The sequence below is a fragment of the Drosophila obscura genome, unplaced genomic scaffold, assembly GCF_018151105.1.
Source record: "Drosophila obscura isolate BZ-5 IFL unplaced genomic scaffold, ASM1815110v1 contig_194, whole genome shotgun sequence".
Lineage (NCBI taxonomy): Eukaryota > Metazoa > Arthropoda > Insecta > Diptera > Drosophilidae > Drosophila > Drosophila obscura.
The window spans coordinates 928968-946848 of record NW_024542783.1 but is presented as its reverse complement, the minus strand read 5'-3'; the positions used below and the strand labels follow the sequence as shown (position 1 = coordinate 946848).

Here is a 17881-nt window from a genome sequence, read left to right as displayed (position 1 = left end):
AGTATGCTGCTTTCATAAACGAGAACCTTGATCATGGGTCATGTGTCTCCGGTTCCTGCCGAGTCAATCAGCTTCTGCCGATACTTTTTTCCTCATGATTTCGTCACAAAGGAAGATAGCTCTACGGGTAGTTTTTGATGGATCCGAATCAACTTCATCTGGCTATTTCCTAATCGACGTTTTAATGGCCGATCCCGCAATCCAACCCAAGCTTTTCCATATTCTTACTCGATTTCGGTAATATGCAGCTGCAATTACGGGTGATATCTGCAAGATGTACCGGTATGTAAGGGTCTCACCCGAGAATAGTAACTTTTGGTGTATTTTGTTTAAACTGGACACCGTTTATTATGGGATGAAGCCTGCCTCATAGTTATCATAGTTTAAGTCGATAACTTGATATCTGGAGCCAGCTCTCAGGATGAGGCTATCCGAGAAATCTACTTGAATTTTGTCCTGAGATCAGTTCCGATTCAAAAAATGGTGTTTGAGCGTGCCTACTGAGATTGATGGAGGAGGACAAGGAAACCTTTTTGAAGTTCGACAATGGCAGCAAATTTACCAAAACTTAAGGACTTGCCTGGGATCCGGTTTCTGATCAGCTTTTATTCCCGTTTTCGGCCCTACAGTCATCTTCGCTCCCCTGCAGGCGTTACGTTTTGTCAACAATAACTTTACGATCCCCTCGGACCAGCTGGGCCTATCATTACAACAACAACTCGTGGCAGGAAATATGCAGCAGCTTCGGCCAGATTCGGCTTTATGAATTTTCTCGGCTTGTACTCATTCTGAACTCTGAGCTAGATTTTCACGGCTTTTGCGACGCCAGCATTGAGGCTTATGGTGCCTTCATTTATGTTGTGTCGAAGGGTCAGCGATCCAGCAGTCACTTACTTTGCGCAAAATCTCGTGTTGCTCCATTGAAAACACTAACCATACCAAAGCTGGAGCTTTGTGGAGCGGAATTGCTAGCTAGGCTCATATCTAAGGTAGCAGGAATAAAGGAGTGTCTTCAAAGGAAGGTGCTACTGTGGGTGTGATTCGGCTGTTGCGCTCTCTGAGATTCGGGACGAGCCATCCCGATTCAATATATTTGTCGCAAATAGAGTGGTAACGATACAGGAACTGACTGAAAAAATGGAATGGCATCATGTTCCCACAGCTTTGAACCCGGCCGACATTCTTTCACGAGGAGCTCTACCAATCGAGTTGAGTGAGTCACCCCTTTGGGCTCATGGACCTCCCTTTCTTTGCGGCTCTTCAGATGACTGGCCAGCTACGGTGTTGCCCGATAAGCCAACCCTGGAGCTGCGTCGTAAGGTTTTCTTGGCCAAATCACCCTACTTGGACATTGTAGCCAAATCTAAGTATGCGCACTCATTCGCTTCTTTGCAACGCGTTTTTGGCTACATTCACAAATTTTGCAAACGGATTCGGCGCCCTGGACTCACCGTCTCTGACATTGAACGTGGAACCCAGCTACTGGTGCGGCTGGTCCAGCGTACGCAGCTCTGGGAAGACATGAAGTCACTGCGCTCTAGGGGAGTGGTCGCCTCATCCAGCTCACTTTCATCATTGTGCCCTTTCATGGATCATTTTGGACTCCTAAGAGTTGATGGTCGGCTGAAGAATTCTTCGTTGGATTTTGATGGCCGTCATCCCATCATCTTGCCCAGCAGCCATCCGCTTACTCTTGCAATAACCTCTCACTTTCATGAGCGGAATCTACACGCCGGTCCTCGAGCTCTACTGGGATTAATTCGATCCCAATATTGGCCTATTAGGGAGAGATAATCTTCGTATCAATCGCATCGCTTTATTATATCGGTCATACTAACGCCTACTTTAATTACCAATACAAAATAAATTGTACATTCCCCATTGAAACGCTAGACCTTTTTCTTAAAATCAAACGAGTTTCAACGGCTATTAAAAATTTGAGTACGGGTATAAAAATTACACCATAAAAAAAATAATAAAGTACTACGAAAAATTGTTAAATCCCGAAATCTATCAGAAAAAGTCATTTTGATTGACAGCCTAAATCAAAAGTTCCATTTTGTCGAGTAGTGTAATATATCTTATAAAATGCTAATCTTTCTTCCCTTGGACCAACAAGAAAACCTTCTCTCATTACACTACTCGACAAAATCGAACTTTTTTATCCCCAAGGATCCAAACCGACTTTTTCTGATAGATATGGGGCCTTAAAATTTTTTAAAGAATTATGGTTTTATTTCTATGGCAGAACTTTTTTTTGAAGATTTTTTGAAGTCTGGTATTTTTTTTAAGCTTTTTTTAGAGGTAGCGCTTGTTTTTTTAACATAACTCTAGTATCTTAGGTCTGGTTGTAAAAAAACTTTGCTATTTTGAAAAGATAATTGAAACAGCTAAAAGTTAAGCCCAAACACTTTGTGATTTCAGCTTACAGTCTGGGAAATATAAAGCATTGAAATGCAAAAATGATGATTTTTGTGCGGTATTTTTTACGAAATTTTGAATTTAAAAACTCAGGAAAAGTCGAAAAAAAATGATATCCTGTCCTCTATTTTTTGTATATAGGTGCATTAATTTATTCCTTATTTAGGACTACCACTGCCTGATTTGTGGGGCCCTTTGATGCCTCCACTTTGACCACCCTCCTGTCTGAGGTTGGCAGTGTGGGGTTGCATCTCTGCAACATCGTGAGGATCCGCTCGGGCTTCCGCTTCCACCCACTTCCACTGGCTTCTGGGTATTTTCCCCTCCGCGCTGCCTTTGTCGAGAACGCCTATCAGCGTCCTCTCCTTGGCAATCTGCGCGAAGGATACATTTGGTGCAACCCTGGATCGCTTCGCGACAGGTCCGGGCGTCTCTTGAGAGCGCTGCCTCTTCGGTTGGGCGGCCACCTTCTGTGGCTCCATACTGAAGTTGGGCAACACCACCGAGGCCCATTCCACTTTCTTCAGCCAGTCTGCTGTTGGACTGACTTCCTGGCTTGCGTTCTGCCGACGGAGTATGTGCCCAGCACTCCTCTTTTCGGCATAACTGAATCTTTTGGTTTGGACGCTGGTTGATGGCAAGCCATCACCCGCCGCTTCACCAGAAGGTTGAGCAGCCGCAATATTGCTTAGCTGCCCTACCATGGTATCAGTTTTGGGTGTTGTCTTTCCACCCATCCCAGGTTTGGGATGGGACCCACCCGGATTCATACCCGCGTCCTTCACCGTGCAGGTCTTTCCTGCGTCTGAGCGGATCGGGCCAGGCCTTTGGGCCGCTGCCTTCTCCCGCTTGGGATTTCTCCCTGCAGGCATTTGGGGAGTGCCTCTCTCGTTTTTGTTTTTGTTGTTGTTTATATTTTCGTTTTTATCCATATAGTTCCCACGAGCTGCAGAGAAGGGGAACGGTCCACCCCGGCAGAGCTCTGCGTTACCCGGGTAAGGCATAATTAGAACAGGGGGCTGCCAAGTCCCTGAGCTCTCCGTTCACGACTGGGCTAGTTTTTATACCGGGCCCCCAGCCAGGCTGACTCTTGGCACGGGTCGAGTGACACCTTAGTCCGGCCCGGTGTGAGGTGAGTGTTGGGGCTGGGATGTGGGTAGGTGTTGTGTAGGGATGGGATTGTGTGAGCTACTTAATGAGAGGCGGCACCACAAGCGCATCGTCAGTGTTGCTGCGTCGCGAACACCCGCTGGCTGTCCGGGACTGCTTATTTCGGTACTCTCCCTCAGAGCCAACTTAGTTGATACTCTTTAGGATGCCCGCTTATTCGCAGCTGACCTACCCACTAGGGTAGGCCGTTCGCTATCCGCAACCTGCGACCCGTCCGGTGGCCTCAGCTAGGCCCCCTCTGAGCCACCTCAAAGCCCAATAGGATCATCGGACTAGTGTTATTAGACGAAATTTTCTTCAGTGGAATTATTCCGAATAGTTGGCGAATAATAAAGGTTATTCCTATACCAAAAAAAAATGTAGGTTCCTCCATAGTCTCAAACAACAGACCTATCTGCCTACTAAGCGTTTCATTTAAAAGCTTGGAGGGTATGATCAAGATTCGTATGGAATCTTTTATAAATAGACACAATCTACTGCCCAATAGATCTTATTCCTTTAGAAAAAACCACTCCACTGCACACTGCATAAATGATGTAATAAATAATGTAGCCAATTTCAAAGCCAAAGGCTTTCCGGTTGTTGCAGCGGTTTTGGATATAAGCAAGGCATTTGACGCAGTCAACATACCTCTGCTGTGTCGGAAGCTAATAGTTTTGGAGTTTGACATAGACAATATTAGGGTTATAATTAGTTTTTTGGAGAAGAGTTTTAAAATGCGGCAAACAGGAAAAAACTGTTCACAAGGGTGTGTGTCAAGGAAGCTGCCTTAGCGCAATACTTTTTAATATCTATACATCAGATTTTCATTCTATAGATGATGAAAATTGAATTCTAATTCAGTATGCAGATGACTTTTCATTATATGTTTTCACAAAGTTTTTGATTCGGCTAAGAAAATTTTAAAAGAAAAAATAAATGAATTCAATATGGTATGCAGCAGTAAAAACTTAAGATTCAATTCGACAAAATCTACCGTAATTCATGTTAGTAATAGAAGACGTCCATTAAATATAGTACATAACAATTGTTTGATCGAGGAGCGTTTTCCTCAATATCGTTGTTCAAGGATGGGGGTGTGTCAATCTCCAAGTGAGCTAATTAACTCGATGCGAAGAAATCTGCTGGAATCCAATAATAATCCGCAAAGTCGAGGGGGTTCAGTTGAGTGCTAGCCAATGACTATTTATTTGGTTTCTAAGTGCATGAGCACTGAGCATAAGCGGGCTTCTGTGTGGTGAATTCAATTAAAAATTTAGTGCAAGAGCGTAACAAAGAGAGAAAAAATGAGCGTAAGGTACTACAAGGCGAGGGTCATTTAAGTTATTATTATATTATATTATGGCCTTAAGAGTTTGATCGAACATCCCGGCCCCGTTGAAAGGATTGCTTTCAAACTACCGGAAGAATTGCCAACTTGTGTACTGGCCTGCAGCAAGTTCCATTCGCGGTGCGGAGGTGCACCACGCGTACACGACCATCCCTTCCGAGCACTGTAGACTGCACTCGGCCTAGTTTCCAGCGTAGTGGGGGCAGGTTGTCCTCATGAATGATGACCATTGTGCCCTCAGTGAGATTCGTTGAGGGTGCTGTCCATTTCGTGCGAGATCGCAATTCGTTGACGTAATCCATCGACCATTGCTGCCAAAACCGTTGCTTGACGGCGGTGATCATGTCGTAGCGGTCCAAATTCGACAACTTGACGTTTTCGAGGGATCTCTCAGGCAACGAACGCAATGATTCGCCAACCAAGAGGTGACCAGCCGTAAGAGCGTTGAAGTCGTTCGGGTCTGACGAGAGTAGCGATATCGGGCGCGAGTTACGGATCGCTTCTATCTCCACTACGACGGTGTTCAGTTCTTCAAACGTAAACCTTGTATTTCAAGAACGCCTTCGTTGATAAGTCCGAAACTACTTCAATGTGAACAGCTTTGGCGAGAAGGCAAACGAACACGGCCAAGTACGATTTTGTGGGCCCCTTTCCTCGAATCCGTAGATTAATGGGTCCACAAAAATCCACTTCACAGCGTTCAAACGGTCGGGCAGGAAAGAGTCGAGACGGTGGTAATTGGTGTAGTTGGTGTAGCAGCTTTGGTCTGTAGCGAACACAGTGTACACAGGAGCGGACAATTCGACGTGCCAAGTCTCTGGCGTTAACGATCCAGTATTCCAAACGAATGATCGCGACTTAGGCCTTAGGGACAGCGTGATAGTTGCGAACATGCAAGTGACGAATATAATTCCAAACAAGTTTAGACTGGCTGGGCAGCAGCAACGGATGTTTTTGACCGTCTGGTAGGTCTGAATATTCCAATCGTCCACCAACCTTGACGAGCTCGAATCCATTTACGAGTTCTAAAAAGGGAGTAAGAAACTTCAAACTACTCTTCAATGGTTTTTGCTTCTGAAGTAAACGAATATCTTCTGTGAAATGAGTTTGTTGAATGTTCCAAATAAGGCAGTGCGACGCAAAACGAAGCTCATTTGGTGTCGGTGAGGATGTGGTAGGCGTCGATTGCTTCCGACATCTCTTTATGAACCTTACCATCCAGGCAATGAGACGAAGACTATGACTGTACGAGCTGACATTATCGACTATCTCGAGGATATAATTTCTCTCCTGTACCGCGGTGAACATGCTTTTCCGCTTCTCCGAGTTGACCACGTCCATGTCAATGACAAGCTGTTTACTGCTGGTGGGCCATTTCAACGAATCTTCCAGCAGAAATAAGGGACCAGAAAACCATGTCGATTTGATAAGCTCGCTAACGTTGCAGCCTCGCGACAGAAGATCAGCTGGATTTTGATATGTTGGAACGTAGCGCCACTTCCCACCAGACGTCATCTCCTGAATGTCAGAAACCCTATTCCCAACAAAGGTCGATAACGTGATTGAGTGTTGTTGCAGCCAATGCAATACGAGCTGCGAGTCGCTCCAAAAATATGACGTGATGTTGTGTTCAGAGAATATATCCTTGATTTTGTAGAACAGCTGAGACAGCAAATGTGCGCCGCACAGTTCAAGCTTCGGAAGAGACTGTTTCTTCACTGGTGCTACTCTCGACTTAGACGTGAACAATTTCACTGCGACCTGTCCTAGCGAATTCTCAGTGCGCACCTAAATACAGCAGCCGTATGCCCGAATCGAGGCATCGCAAAATCCATGCAGTTGAATAGTCCTGGCGTCGGGCTGCAAACAAAACCGCGGTACCGATAGTGACGAGAGTGAATTCAATGACTCCAAATAGTTGCTCCATGCATTGCTTAGAGTCTGTGAAATAGACTCGTCCCAATCCAGTTTTAACAGCCACAACTCCTGAAGAATAATCTTAGCGACGATGACTAGCGGCGACAGCAGACCGATTGGATCGAATAGCGATGATGCAGTGGATAAGATTGTTCGTTTTGTGGTGGTGGCAAAGATTTCCTTGGGAGTGAAGGTAAAGCTAAATACATCAATTTGTTGATGCCACGTTACGCCGAGTGTGCTACTACTCTCATTCTCTGATGTGTTTAGTTTCTTAATAGAGTCATCTTCCATCACGCCTGGATGATTGGAATGCCATTTGCATAAGGGAAACTGACCATAAGCGAGGGTAGCTGTGATTTCTGTTTTGAGTTTGAGAAGAGTTTCTATTTCATCAGCCCCTCCCAGAAGATCATCAACATAAAACGCCTTTTTAACAGCCGCAGCTCCTAAGGGCCACATATCCTTACAATCATCCGCCAAGTGATCCAAACTACAAGTTGCGAGGTATGGGGCGGACGCGGTCCCATATGTTACGGTATTGAGTTGATAGGTTTGAAGCTCGGCATTTGGGGACGTTCGCCACAAAATATACTGGAATTTTCGATCCTTCTCCCCCACAAGCACCTGTCTATACATCTTAGTGACGTCAGCAGTGATGCCGAACCTATGCATGCGGAATCGTAGCAATTGCTGGTACAAATCCTCCTGAATGGTCGGACCGACTAACAGAATATCGTTAAGTGACTTCTGCGATGTTGTACGGCAAGAAGCGTCAAATACGACTCTGAGCTTCGTCGAGGTGCTGCTTGGCTTGAGAACGAAATGGTGAGGAATGTAATAATGTGCTTCCTCTAAGTTTGGCTTCGGTACTATGGACATGTGACCAAGACTTTCATATTCCTGCATAAACGATAGATACTGCGAGCGAATCTCCGGTAAACGAGCAAGACGTCTCTCAATGGCATAAAATCGATTAGCTGTATCGACTGAATTTCCAAGACAGTTTGGGTCTTCTTGGAATGGCAAGCGCACGACAATTCGCCCACTGGCATCCTTCTGCGTTGTATCCCTATAGTGTTCCTCACAGCGACGATGAGTTGGGAGACTTTTAGCTCTTGAATCGCCGATTAAGTCAACCTTCCATAACTGCTGTAAGTTTTTGTCGATCGACTCTTCTACAGTCACCAAGCACAACGATGGCTGTATATTCTGCTGGCGTTGGTACCTCCCAGCAACAACCCAACCGAACAGAGTCTTCTGCAACGTGGGAAGATTGGGACCAATGCGAATCTGGCCAACAGCAAGAGCTCCATAGAAGGCTTCGGTTCCCAATAACAAATCAATGCGCCTAGACCTAAAGAACGATTCATCTGCCAGTGGAGTATTGGCAGGTAGGTTCCAATTTGATATGTCGATCTCACTATCTGGCTGGTAGGCAATGTGAGAGGTTATTCCGAACTGGAGAGTTAGCTGATAGCCAGATGTGCGCGACTTAATAGAAGTCGTCGTACGAGCCTTAAGGTTAGTAAGGGACTCTCCGATACTGCGGATTCCGATGTGGTGCTTTTCACGACGAAGGCGAAGTTTTTGAGCGAAGTTCTCGGTTACAAAATTAACCTGCGAACACGAATCAAGCAATGCTCTACCATGTTTGTATTCACCTGAGACATCCTTGACCAATACCATCGCTGTCGCTAACAGTATCTGATCCTCTGCTGCTACTTCCATGTGTGAATGAGACGCTGCTTGATGAGACTGACTAGCAGTAGGTGGCCAGGAGGGTAGCGATGATTGTGTTTCTTGTGCTGGAGTTGAGGTTTGTCCTTCTGACGATTGTGGTGTTTGTTGCGGCTGAGAGTGATGCAAGGTTGAATGATGATTCCGATTACAGGTACGGCAACGATGAGTCGATGAGCATTGTGCCACTCTATGGCCGTTTCCAAGACAATTGATGCAGAGACCGAGGCGTTTCACATTATCGAACCGTTGATTGCTGTTCATAGCCTTGAACTGCGAACAGTTCGTAATTTTATGACCAGAACTAGAACAAAGGGTACAAGACAAATTAGTAATGGCAAACGATGAGGTTGTATGGTGATTTGAATGACGATTGGACTTATTGGTTTCAGCCTTTCGTTGCGACGAAGTACCAGCCGAGGTTCCAGACGAATGGAGAAACTGACAGTGGCGTTCCAACAACTGTGTGCATTTTAGCCAGGTCGGCAGAGTCTTGTAGTCCAGCGATTCCTTCCACTTAATCCGAGTTGGCTGATCACACTTCTCCATAACTATATATATGAGCATAGCTTGAGCAATATTCTCAGGTTTGCCGATGGATTCCAAAGAGCTGAAGATAGCGGAGGCTTTATCCACTAAACTACGAAGCTGCTGACTGTTAGCCCTTTCCACAGGTTGTAGTGCAAACAATGATTCGATTCCTTCTAGAAAAATAAGAGTAGAATTGTCATAACGTTCTTTGAATTTTTCAAGAGCCTTCGGATAGTTTTCGCTGGTAACCTGGAATGCCTGAACTGTGTCCAACGCCGGCCCCTTTAGGCAGGTCAGCAAATAATTAAACCTTTCTATGTTAGACAGTCCAGACTCACGCACAATAAGTTGATCGAACGAATTTATGAAATTCTTATAATTCGCATAAGTGCCGTCAAACGTTGGCAGCGACAACCTCGGCAACGATGACCGCACTGGCGGCGGGTGGTGATCCGGCGTCAATATGCTAGCGTTCAGATCTCCTCCTAGTTTTTCCTTTATGGATAGCTTTATTGCTATGTAGGTATCTTCCAAGTCCGCACGTCCTTCATCGTTCGGACTAAGATCCTCGATGTCAGATTGAACGTTTAGAATTTTCTTGAAATACGTTTCCAAGATGCTCAAGCGATAGCGAAGCTCATCATTACAAATTGGGTTTTCCGATTTGCCTTCCACCACAGATTTGATACGAGAAATATTGCGCTTTATATTGCTCCGTTGGCGTTTCAAATCTTCGAGCGTCGTCATTTTGTTGTGTAGTGTAAATTACACGCACACAGAACTAGAGATTCCAAAGGCAATGCACGCAACAAAAGCAAGAAGGCACCAAATCGGCAGCAGCAGTAGCAAGAGAACAAATTTAGAAGCGAGCGACGGCGACAAAAAAAAAGGGTTGAGCGCAATTCCAGTCCAGAGAGTGAGCAAAAATTCCAACGACGGCAACGAAAGCGAAAGTGAAGCAGAGAAATTCGAAGAGATAGATAACTGCGTTGACCGATGGACCACAGCAGGTAGCAGCAATGCAAACGAAACGAGAGCGCAAGCGCCGTTAAATGCGATGTGGGTGATAAGCGAATGATAGGATTAAGCGAGAATGGCGAGAGCACAGCGAGAGGTTGATGAACCCGCGATCGATCAGTTCGCTTCTGATATGATTTTCAGAAATTTCGACGGCGACTGCGAGACGAAACGAAAGTGTAGTTGTTGCACTTGCAAATTATGTACCGACGAAACTGTTTGATGGAATATACATAAATGCGAGTAATTTAATTGTTCACAGAATTAACACACGTGCCCCACGTTGGGCACCAAAATGTTTGATCGAGGAGCGTTTTCCTCAATATCGTTGTTCAAGGATGGGGGTGTGTCAATCTCCAAGTGAGCTAATTATACTCGATGCGAAGAATATCTGCTGGAATCCAATAATAATCCGCAAAGTCGAGGGGGTTCAGTTGAGTGCTAGCCAATGACTATTTATTTGGTTTCTAAGTGCATGAGCACTGAGCATAAACGGGCTTCCAATGTGGTGAATTCAATTACAAATTTAGTGCAAGAGCGTAACAAAGAGAGTAAAAATGAGCGTAAGGTACTACAAGGCGAGGGTCATTTAAGTTATTATTATATTATATTATGGCCTTAAGAGTTTGATCGAACAACAATGAAACACTAAAAGGTAAATTATCTTGGTAGAATAATTGCTGCCAATAACTCCTCATTACTTCACATTGATGAAATAATTTCAAAATCAAATAAGAATAACATGTTTTTACAAATGCTCAGTGGATGTCACTTCGGAGTTCGTCCAAGCAAATCTTTAAATTTGTACAAAGCCTTTGTACGCTCCAAATTAGAATACTCATGTTCCTCATTTGGAAAAATTTCTAAGGTGATATCTAAAAAAATTAAAGTTCATATCAATTTTCATCTTAGGCGAGCACTAGGCCTAATAAAGACCACCCTGGTAAATATAACTTACAATCTAGCTGCCAAACTTCCACCTGAATACAGGCTAAAGTTTATTACAGCAAAGGAGCTGACTAAGGTTTTTGCCTATGGTCTTCCGGCGTCATCGCTTTTGGTCAGTTCTTTTGCGGCACGGAATACCAGCTACGCCAAAGTCTACGACGAGTTTAAAGACATTTTGAATGCAATTGTACCGATCACATATGTACGTAGTTTTAACAACAAAATTTCAACCGACACAGATTTTTTCAAGGGCTCATGTCCAAACAAAAGATCTGCAAGTATTGTTCTTATAAATTCGTTCGCTCAAGAAAAATTAACTCATTTAAAATCTAAACACTTCAATTTAATTTTCACGGATGGTTCAGTCACAGACAATCACGTGGGTTGTGCCTTTATCCATAAAGAATCAGGATCCGTTAAGTTTCTTTACCAACAAAAGGTTATCGTCACTCACAACTGAGCTTTTAGCCATTAATAGGGCCATTGACTTTGCCTTCTCCGAAAACTTTCTTAAAACTGCAATCCTCACTGATATCCTCAATGGGATTTTAAATTTAAAAAAGATCAACCCAGATATTTACATTGTCAAAGAAATAATAAACAAAATTAAAAACGCTCCCTGTTTGCTCGTAGTGGAATTTCATTACATTCCAAGCCATGTACACATAAAAGAAAACGAACTAGCTGGCTGATATTGCTGCAAAGAATGCTAAAATTAATGGCACATTCTTTATTTCTCGCTGGCCTCTTAAAGACGCCATCACAAATATTTATAATAAAATTAAAGAAGATTGGGAAAGAGAATATATTACTTACGCCACGGAAAGAAATAAAGGTTACACAAAATTTTTCCTTATATACGGGACAAACATGGTTTAAAGACAAAAACTGTAATCTAAGCCGTCTGGAAATCAAACAAATTAACAGACTACTAAGTGGTCACGGAATAGACAAAGTTTCGCTTACTAGAATGAAAGTAATAAATAACAATTTATGTTATTCCTGCAACCTACCAGAAGACAGTTCACATATAATTTTTATATGTCCCTCTTAAGCCTAGTACTCAGATCGAAAAACTGTTTGCCAGCAAACGAATGTCATATATTCTTCGAGCAGCCAGTGTGACCAGAGGTGTGCACTGCATTCCGAACGGTTACTCTGCTCAGACAGCTGCTTAGTTTTGTTTAAAGTTAATAAAATGCACTTCTTCGGCTGGGGCCGCTCTTCCCCAGCCATATCCTGGGCTCCCCAATATTTTATTGGCAAGGTAATGTGTCTGACTATCAGCAGCAGCAGATGGCGACGCCTCCCGTGCCGGACACAGTGAAGAAAAAATGTTGTGAAAGCAATATATGTTTTATATTTATGAAAATTAATAAAAATAATAAATTATAATATCCATATAATTGTCATTCATATAATACTGCATTAGCTAGATTCTATTTTTCTTCATTATTAAAATATTTCATTTGGTTTTTTGTTCTCTTATTGCAATGTTTGCTTCGTGTTTGCTGGCAAAAGATATCAAACTGATATCTTTTTCGAGGTTGGTCGAAACAGACAAAAGAAACGAGAAGGGACGTGTGAGTCGCTTCTGGGGACGCGTTACACTTGTAGCAGTGTGATATCACATGAGCCTGGAAACCAAATTTGGTTGCCCTAGCTTTTATAGTCTCTGAGATCTAGGCGCTCAACAAGACGGACTGACGGATGGACGGACGGACAGACGGACATGTCTATATCGACTCGGCTATTGATGCTGCTCAAGAATATATATACTTTATGGGGTCGGAAAGGTTTCCTTCTCTGCGTTGCACACATCCAATTTTACCACAAATCTAATATACCCCTTAACTCTTTTTTGAGTACTGGTATAACAAGCAAATACTTCTGATACTTTTCCAGTATATACCGACCTTTTTTTGTTGATCTGAGTACTTCCTTCCGTACAGAGCCTAGAAAACAGTTTTTGCCGTAAAAAATTTCTTATCGGTTTCAAACGAATATCAACCCTGATTCTGTTTGCTAGGTGTTTTTTTCGATCTGAGTACTAGGCTTTATAGCCTTTTCACACTGGGGACCATCCACCATCCATTTCTGGGATGGTCCGTAAGGATTTGCCGTTCCGAAAATTTCCCAGTTATTCCACCATCCATCTGGGATGTTCCTAATTCTCACGTTTCAGTGCGGTATTTTTTCGATAATTGTCAAATGCAACCATATTTCACAACAAAAAATCGGAGATCACTACGAAAATGTAAACAATGACAGACAGGAAAATATAAAAATAAAACAAAATAGCCCCGTCCGATCTCACAAAGCACGCAAAAAATAAAAAAATATCAAATATCAGCTGCAGGTGATTTTATTTCGATGTGACATCCATCTAACATAAAAATTAAGTGATAAAATTAATTTACATATATGTATATACATATATTATGGATGATTTTATTGCATTATTACCAATTGCACCAGGCACTGAGGAAACCCAATTTCTTCAAATGCTTGGACACACTCGTCAATTTTCTCTGAAGTGAGATAGTTTTTGGACATGTATTCCTCTGAGAATTCGTTGATGAATGCTCTGCAAAACTCATGCAGGATATTGCAGACGCTGTTGGCTGACACTCCGAAAAACACCATTCTCAGAATAAGATCCCAAAGTATATAAAGATATGGCGATACGCTTCTCCAGAGGAATTGCAGCTCGGCAGTTTGTGTCCTTCTTCCGTAGCACTTCCAAGCGAGTTACTAACAGAGAAAAGCAGGATCTCTCCATCCTAAAACTTTCCTTAAAAAACGCCTCGTTGTTTTCGGGTACATCCTTCTCCCAAAATGTACCGAACCGCTTCTGAAAAACATAACATATATATTTGTACTTTAAACATTGGTTGCATTTATTAGAAGCACTCACAAATGACCACAACCTTCCGGGCTTCAGTGTTTTCAAAACAGATATCCATTCTATTATCTCCTCCTCGTCAAAGTTATCCTCATCATCATCGTCCATGTCCAACAACATGAATTAGCTTGTGCAAGAATATGTTTTGCTGCTGAATCACATTCACGACCATTGAAATGTTATTTATATTCATTTTAATTAAAGTAAACAAATTTTCACCGCACGCAATTGTGAGCAACAGCTGCTTCTCATGGATGGTGGATGGTGGATGGTGTCAATGTGAATCGGTGTTTCACATCTTTCAAAAATTCCCACCGTTCCCCCAGGATGGACTCAGTGTGCAGAGAGTATTACCACTAACCATACAGTATATAGATGTGCCAGTTCATACAATGAAAGGGGCGCAGCTGAGGTTTCTGTCCCAGCACCCCCAGGTCTTCGGCTAGGGTGCTGGGACCATTCGGCTGTGGTGCTGAGACGCGGGGCCTGAGACGTTCGGCATTTTTTTCGACATGTTCGATTCATGACGAGATGCGAAAGCAAGCTGAGAATTGCAAATGTATGTGTGTAAACAGACACGACAATATTTTGTATCAATTCTTATTTTCCGAAACAGTTTTGAGTTTGTTTTGAGTTTCGTTTCCAGGTTACGTAGATGTGTGTGTGCCATGTATTCACACATACTGTGCTTGTGTGTGGGCTCTACAATTGTTGGCCGCTTGAATTGGTTTTTCGTTTTGTTTTGAGGGCTGATGTTATGTAGCGACCTATTCCCTGAACCCTCAACCGGGCCCTGGGCAACCATCAATCTGGGGCCCTCCTTTATTTTGTATTTTTCTCAGTGGCTATTCTATTTTGTATTCATTATTTGGAGTTGTGTTGCCATTATATTTTGTATTCATTATTTGGAGTTTTGTTTTTTCAACAAAATTTTTCTGTTATTTCTAGGAGGGCCCTAGGCAACTGCTAATCCGGCCCTGGACCTATTCCCGTCGTAAGACTTCATATTTTCTTGGTGTGTTCTGTCGCTCGACTCGACGCGGGTTGAGGCATTGACGAAGCCGTTCATAAAATATTTTTTCGTTTTGTTTTGAAAAGCTGTTGTTGCGACGGGCGCGTGGTGTATTTCTTCCATTCTCCTTTCGGCTTGCCTTTGCCTCTGCTTTCGGCTTCGTCAATGCCTCGACCCGACCCGCGTCGAGTCGAGCGACAGAACACACCAAGAAAATATGAAGTCTTACGACGGGGAACAGGTCCAGGCCGGATTAGCGTTGCCTAGGGCCCTCCTAGAAATAACAGAAAAATGTTGTTGAAAAAACAAAACTCCAAAAAATGAATAAAAAATATAATAGCCACTGATAAAAATACAAATTAATAAAGCAAACATTAAATTTATAAGTTTTTATTTCAAATGAAAAAAGAAGGAACTGGCGTGAAAAAATGGAGGGCCCCAGATTGATGGTTGCCCAGGGCCCAGTTGAGGGTTGATGCGGCCCTGAATAGGTCGCTACATAACATCAGCCCTCAAAACAAAACGAAAAACCAATTCAAGCGGCCAACAATTGTAGAGCCCACACACAAGCACAGTATGTGTGAATACATGGCACACACACATCTACGTAACCTGGAAACGAAACTCAAAACAAACTCAAAACTGTTTCGGAAAATAAGAATTGATACAAAATATTGTCGTGTCTGTTTACACACATACATTTGCAATTCTCAGCTTGCTTTGGCATCTCGTCATGAATCGAACATGTCGAAAAAATGCCGAACGTCTCAGGCCCACGACCCGAACGTCTCAGCACCACAGCCGAATGGTCCCAGCACCCTAGCCGAAGACCTGGGGGTGCTGGGACAGAAACCTCAGCTGCGCCCCTTTCATTGTATGAACTGGCACATCTATATACTGTATGGTTAGTGGTATTACTCTCAAGAAAGAAATTGTTTTCCAGTATTTAAATCCTATACTGATATATATCGTTTCTTTGAAAAAGAACCTATCGCATCTTAAAAATACATTGTTGAATTCATACGCATCGCAAATATCGAAGTGTAAATCAAGCACGCTAAAGCCTAGTACTCAGACGCGCTAAATTTTCAGTCGACCGGAAGTGCTATATATTCCGCTCGGTTCCTAGTGTGACCTAAGTTGGCAAAATGTATGCTCTACGGTTACACTGGTTGGTGTTTGTTTACAAACAGAAATCTGTTTGAATTTCAAATGTTTTGCTAAAGTAAGCAGAAATGTCTTATTTGTGGGCGCTGTGGAGCTGGAGGGCGATAATGCACACGGCACTATTGAATAAATCCGATCCTGCAGGAAAGATATGCAATCAACATGGTTTTAATCTTCTTTTTAAAGATTAAAATGAGTAAAATTAATAAATAATAATATCCATATAATCGGTATTCATTCCCTAATTAAATTTAATTTATCTTCATTATTGCACTTTTTTAGCTGGCTTGCACTTGTTTCCATCCATATTTAAATTGTGTGTGTTGTGTGTGTTTTTGTGTCATGTCATTAGACGACGGAAGATGAAAATTTTCAATGTTCCGATCGAGATGGGAAAATACCATCGGTTGCTTTTCTAGTATGTATCGAATGGATTTTTCTCGGAACTGAGTACCGGTCTGCGAAACGCCTGCTACGAAATTTTCGGTCGGCCAAAAAACAGGGATGATTTCTTATCGGTTTCATACGAATATCATCCCTGATTTCGGTCGACGGAAAATTTAGCGCGTCTGAGTACTAGGCTTAACCATTTACTAACTTAAACGTCATTGCATGAGTATCATACATACACTTCCAGTCATCATATTTAAAAGTTAAAATAATTAATCAAGTCTTTCAAGAAAAAAATCAGGATGTGGCGTTAACCCGTATCAGACGTGGAGGCCAAATAATTCCTTCAACTAATCACGGTTGAAAGTAACTTAATATAAAAAAAAAAAAAATTCTTAATAAAAAGTTTAAAATTATAATTTTAGGATACTTCCGGAAAAGATGGAAATTATTGCAGGATGACGAGTCCCCATACAATGACTAGCTTAGGACGAACAATTCGACAATCAAATTCTCCGAGCTCTATTAACCTTCCCATGGTGAATTCAGCAAACTTGTGCACAATAAAGAAAAGAAGTATGGATAAAACAGCGTTTTCAATAAATGGTGGTATGTACTAATCTGAAAGTGTTATACATATTTATTAAGTGGTTATATCAATATGTTATTGAGTAACAACAGGATAGTTTAAAAGGGAATCCAACTGGTTTTCTTAATAAACGTATCAGTACGTGTTTCAAAAGAGTTAATAAGGCTCAATGGGACCTTTTTTTTTACACTGTTCGGTCATGTTCCCGAGCAGTGGCTTTTTCCACTTCTTGTCTAATAGTCGGTTTGAATGTTGCTGGACCTGCTAAACAGTAATATGCTGTGGGAGACTTAGCGGAAGTTACTATGGTTTGTGGGAGCAGTGGAGAAGAAATAACTCGGGTATTGGTCCAGTGACTTAGAAACGGGTTCAATGGCTCTTCAAAAAAAAACTGAGGCCATAACTTAAGATAGATACTTTACCTTTTATTATGATATCTATATGAAGAGTTTAGGAACATGACTATATATATGACTGATACATACAATAACTAAAGTAAATCGAATCGTTTATGTATGAATGTCATCCTGCCCACGACTAACTAAGGTTGGAAGGTTGATTAAAAGCAATCTACGAGGGTAAGATGGCAGTCTCACACCTGCATCCCAGTTAAGGCCACGTAGAGCAAAAAGTTTTTCTGGACTGATTCTATACGGTCCTGGTGCACTTTGTACTGCGGGCACCATACACAAGAGCCGTCTCTAAAATCGGAAAAACAAGCGAGATATAGAGAGTTTTGTTATA

The 17881-nt window shown here is 42.4% G+C and overlaps 1 protein-coding gene across 23 annotated transcripts in view; it reads left to right on the top strand.

Moving 5' to 3' along the window:
• LOC111075397 (forkhead box protein P1) overlaps window positions 1-17881 on the top strand; it is a 345608-nt gene that overhangs the window by 79510 nt on the left and 248217 nt on the right. For 20 of the 23 annotated variants that reach the window (XR_005967931.1, XR_005967933.1, XR_005967935.1 and 17 more), the window contains exon 3: window positions 16974-17157. Coding sequence is in view for 18 of the 23 variants with exons in the window: in XM_041593682.1 (XP_041449616.1) it covers window positions 16974-17157 (184 nt within the window). In the remaining 5 variants the exon portion in view is untranslated. Of the gene's footprint in view, window positions 1-13393; window positions 13434-16754; window positions 16915-16973; window positions 17158-17881 lie in introns of those variants that run through there. The other 3 variants (XM_041593692.1, XM_041593693.1, XM_041593691.1) reach the window with 3 other exon arrangements.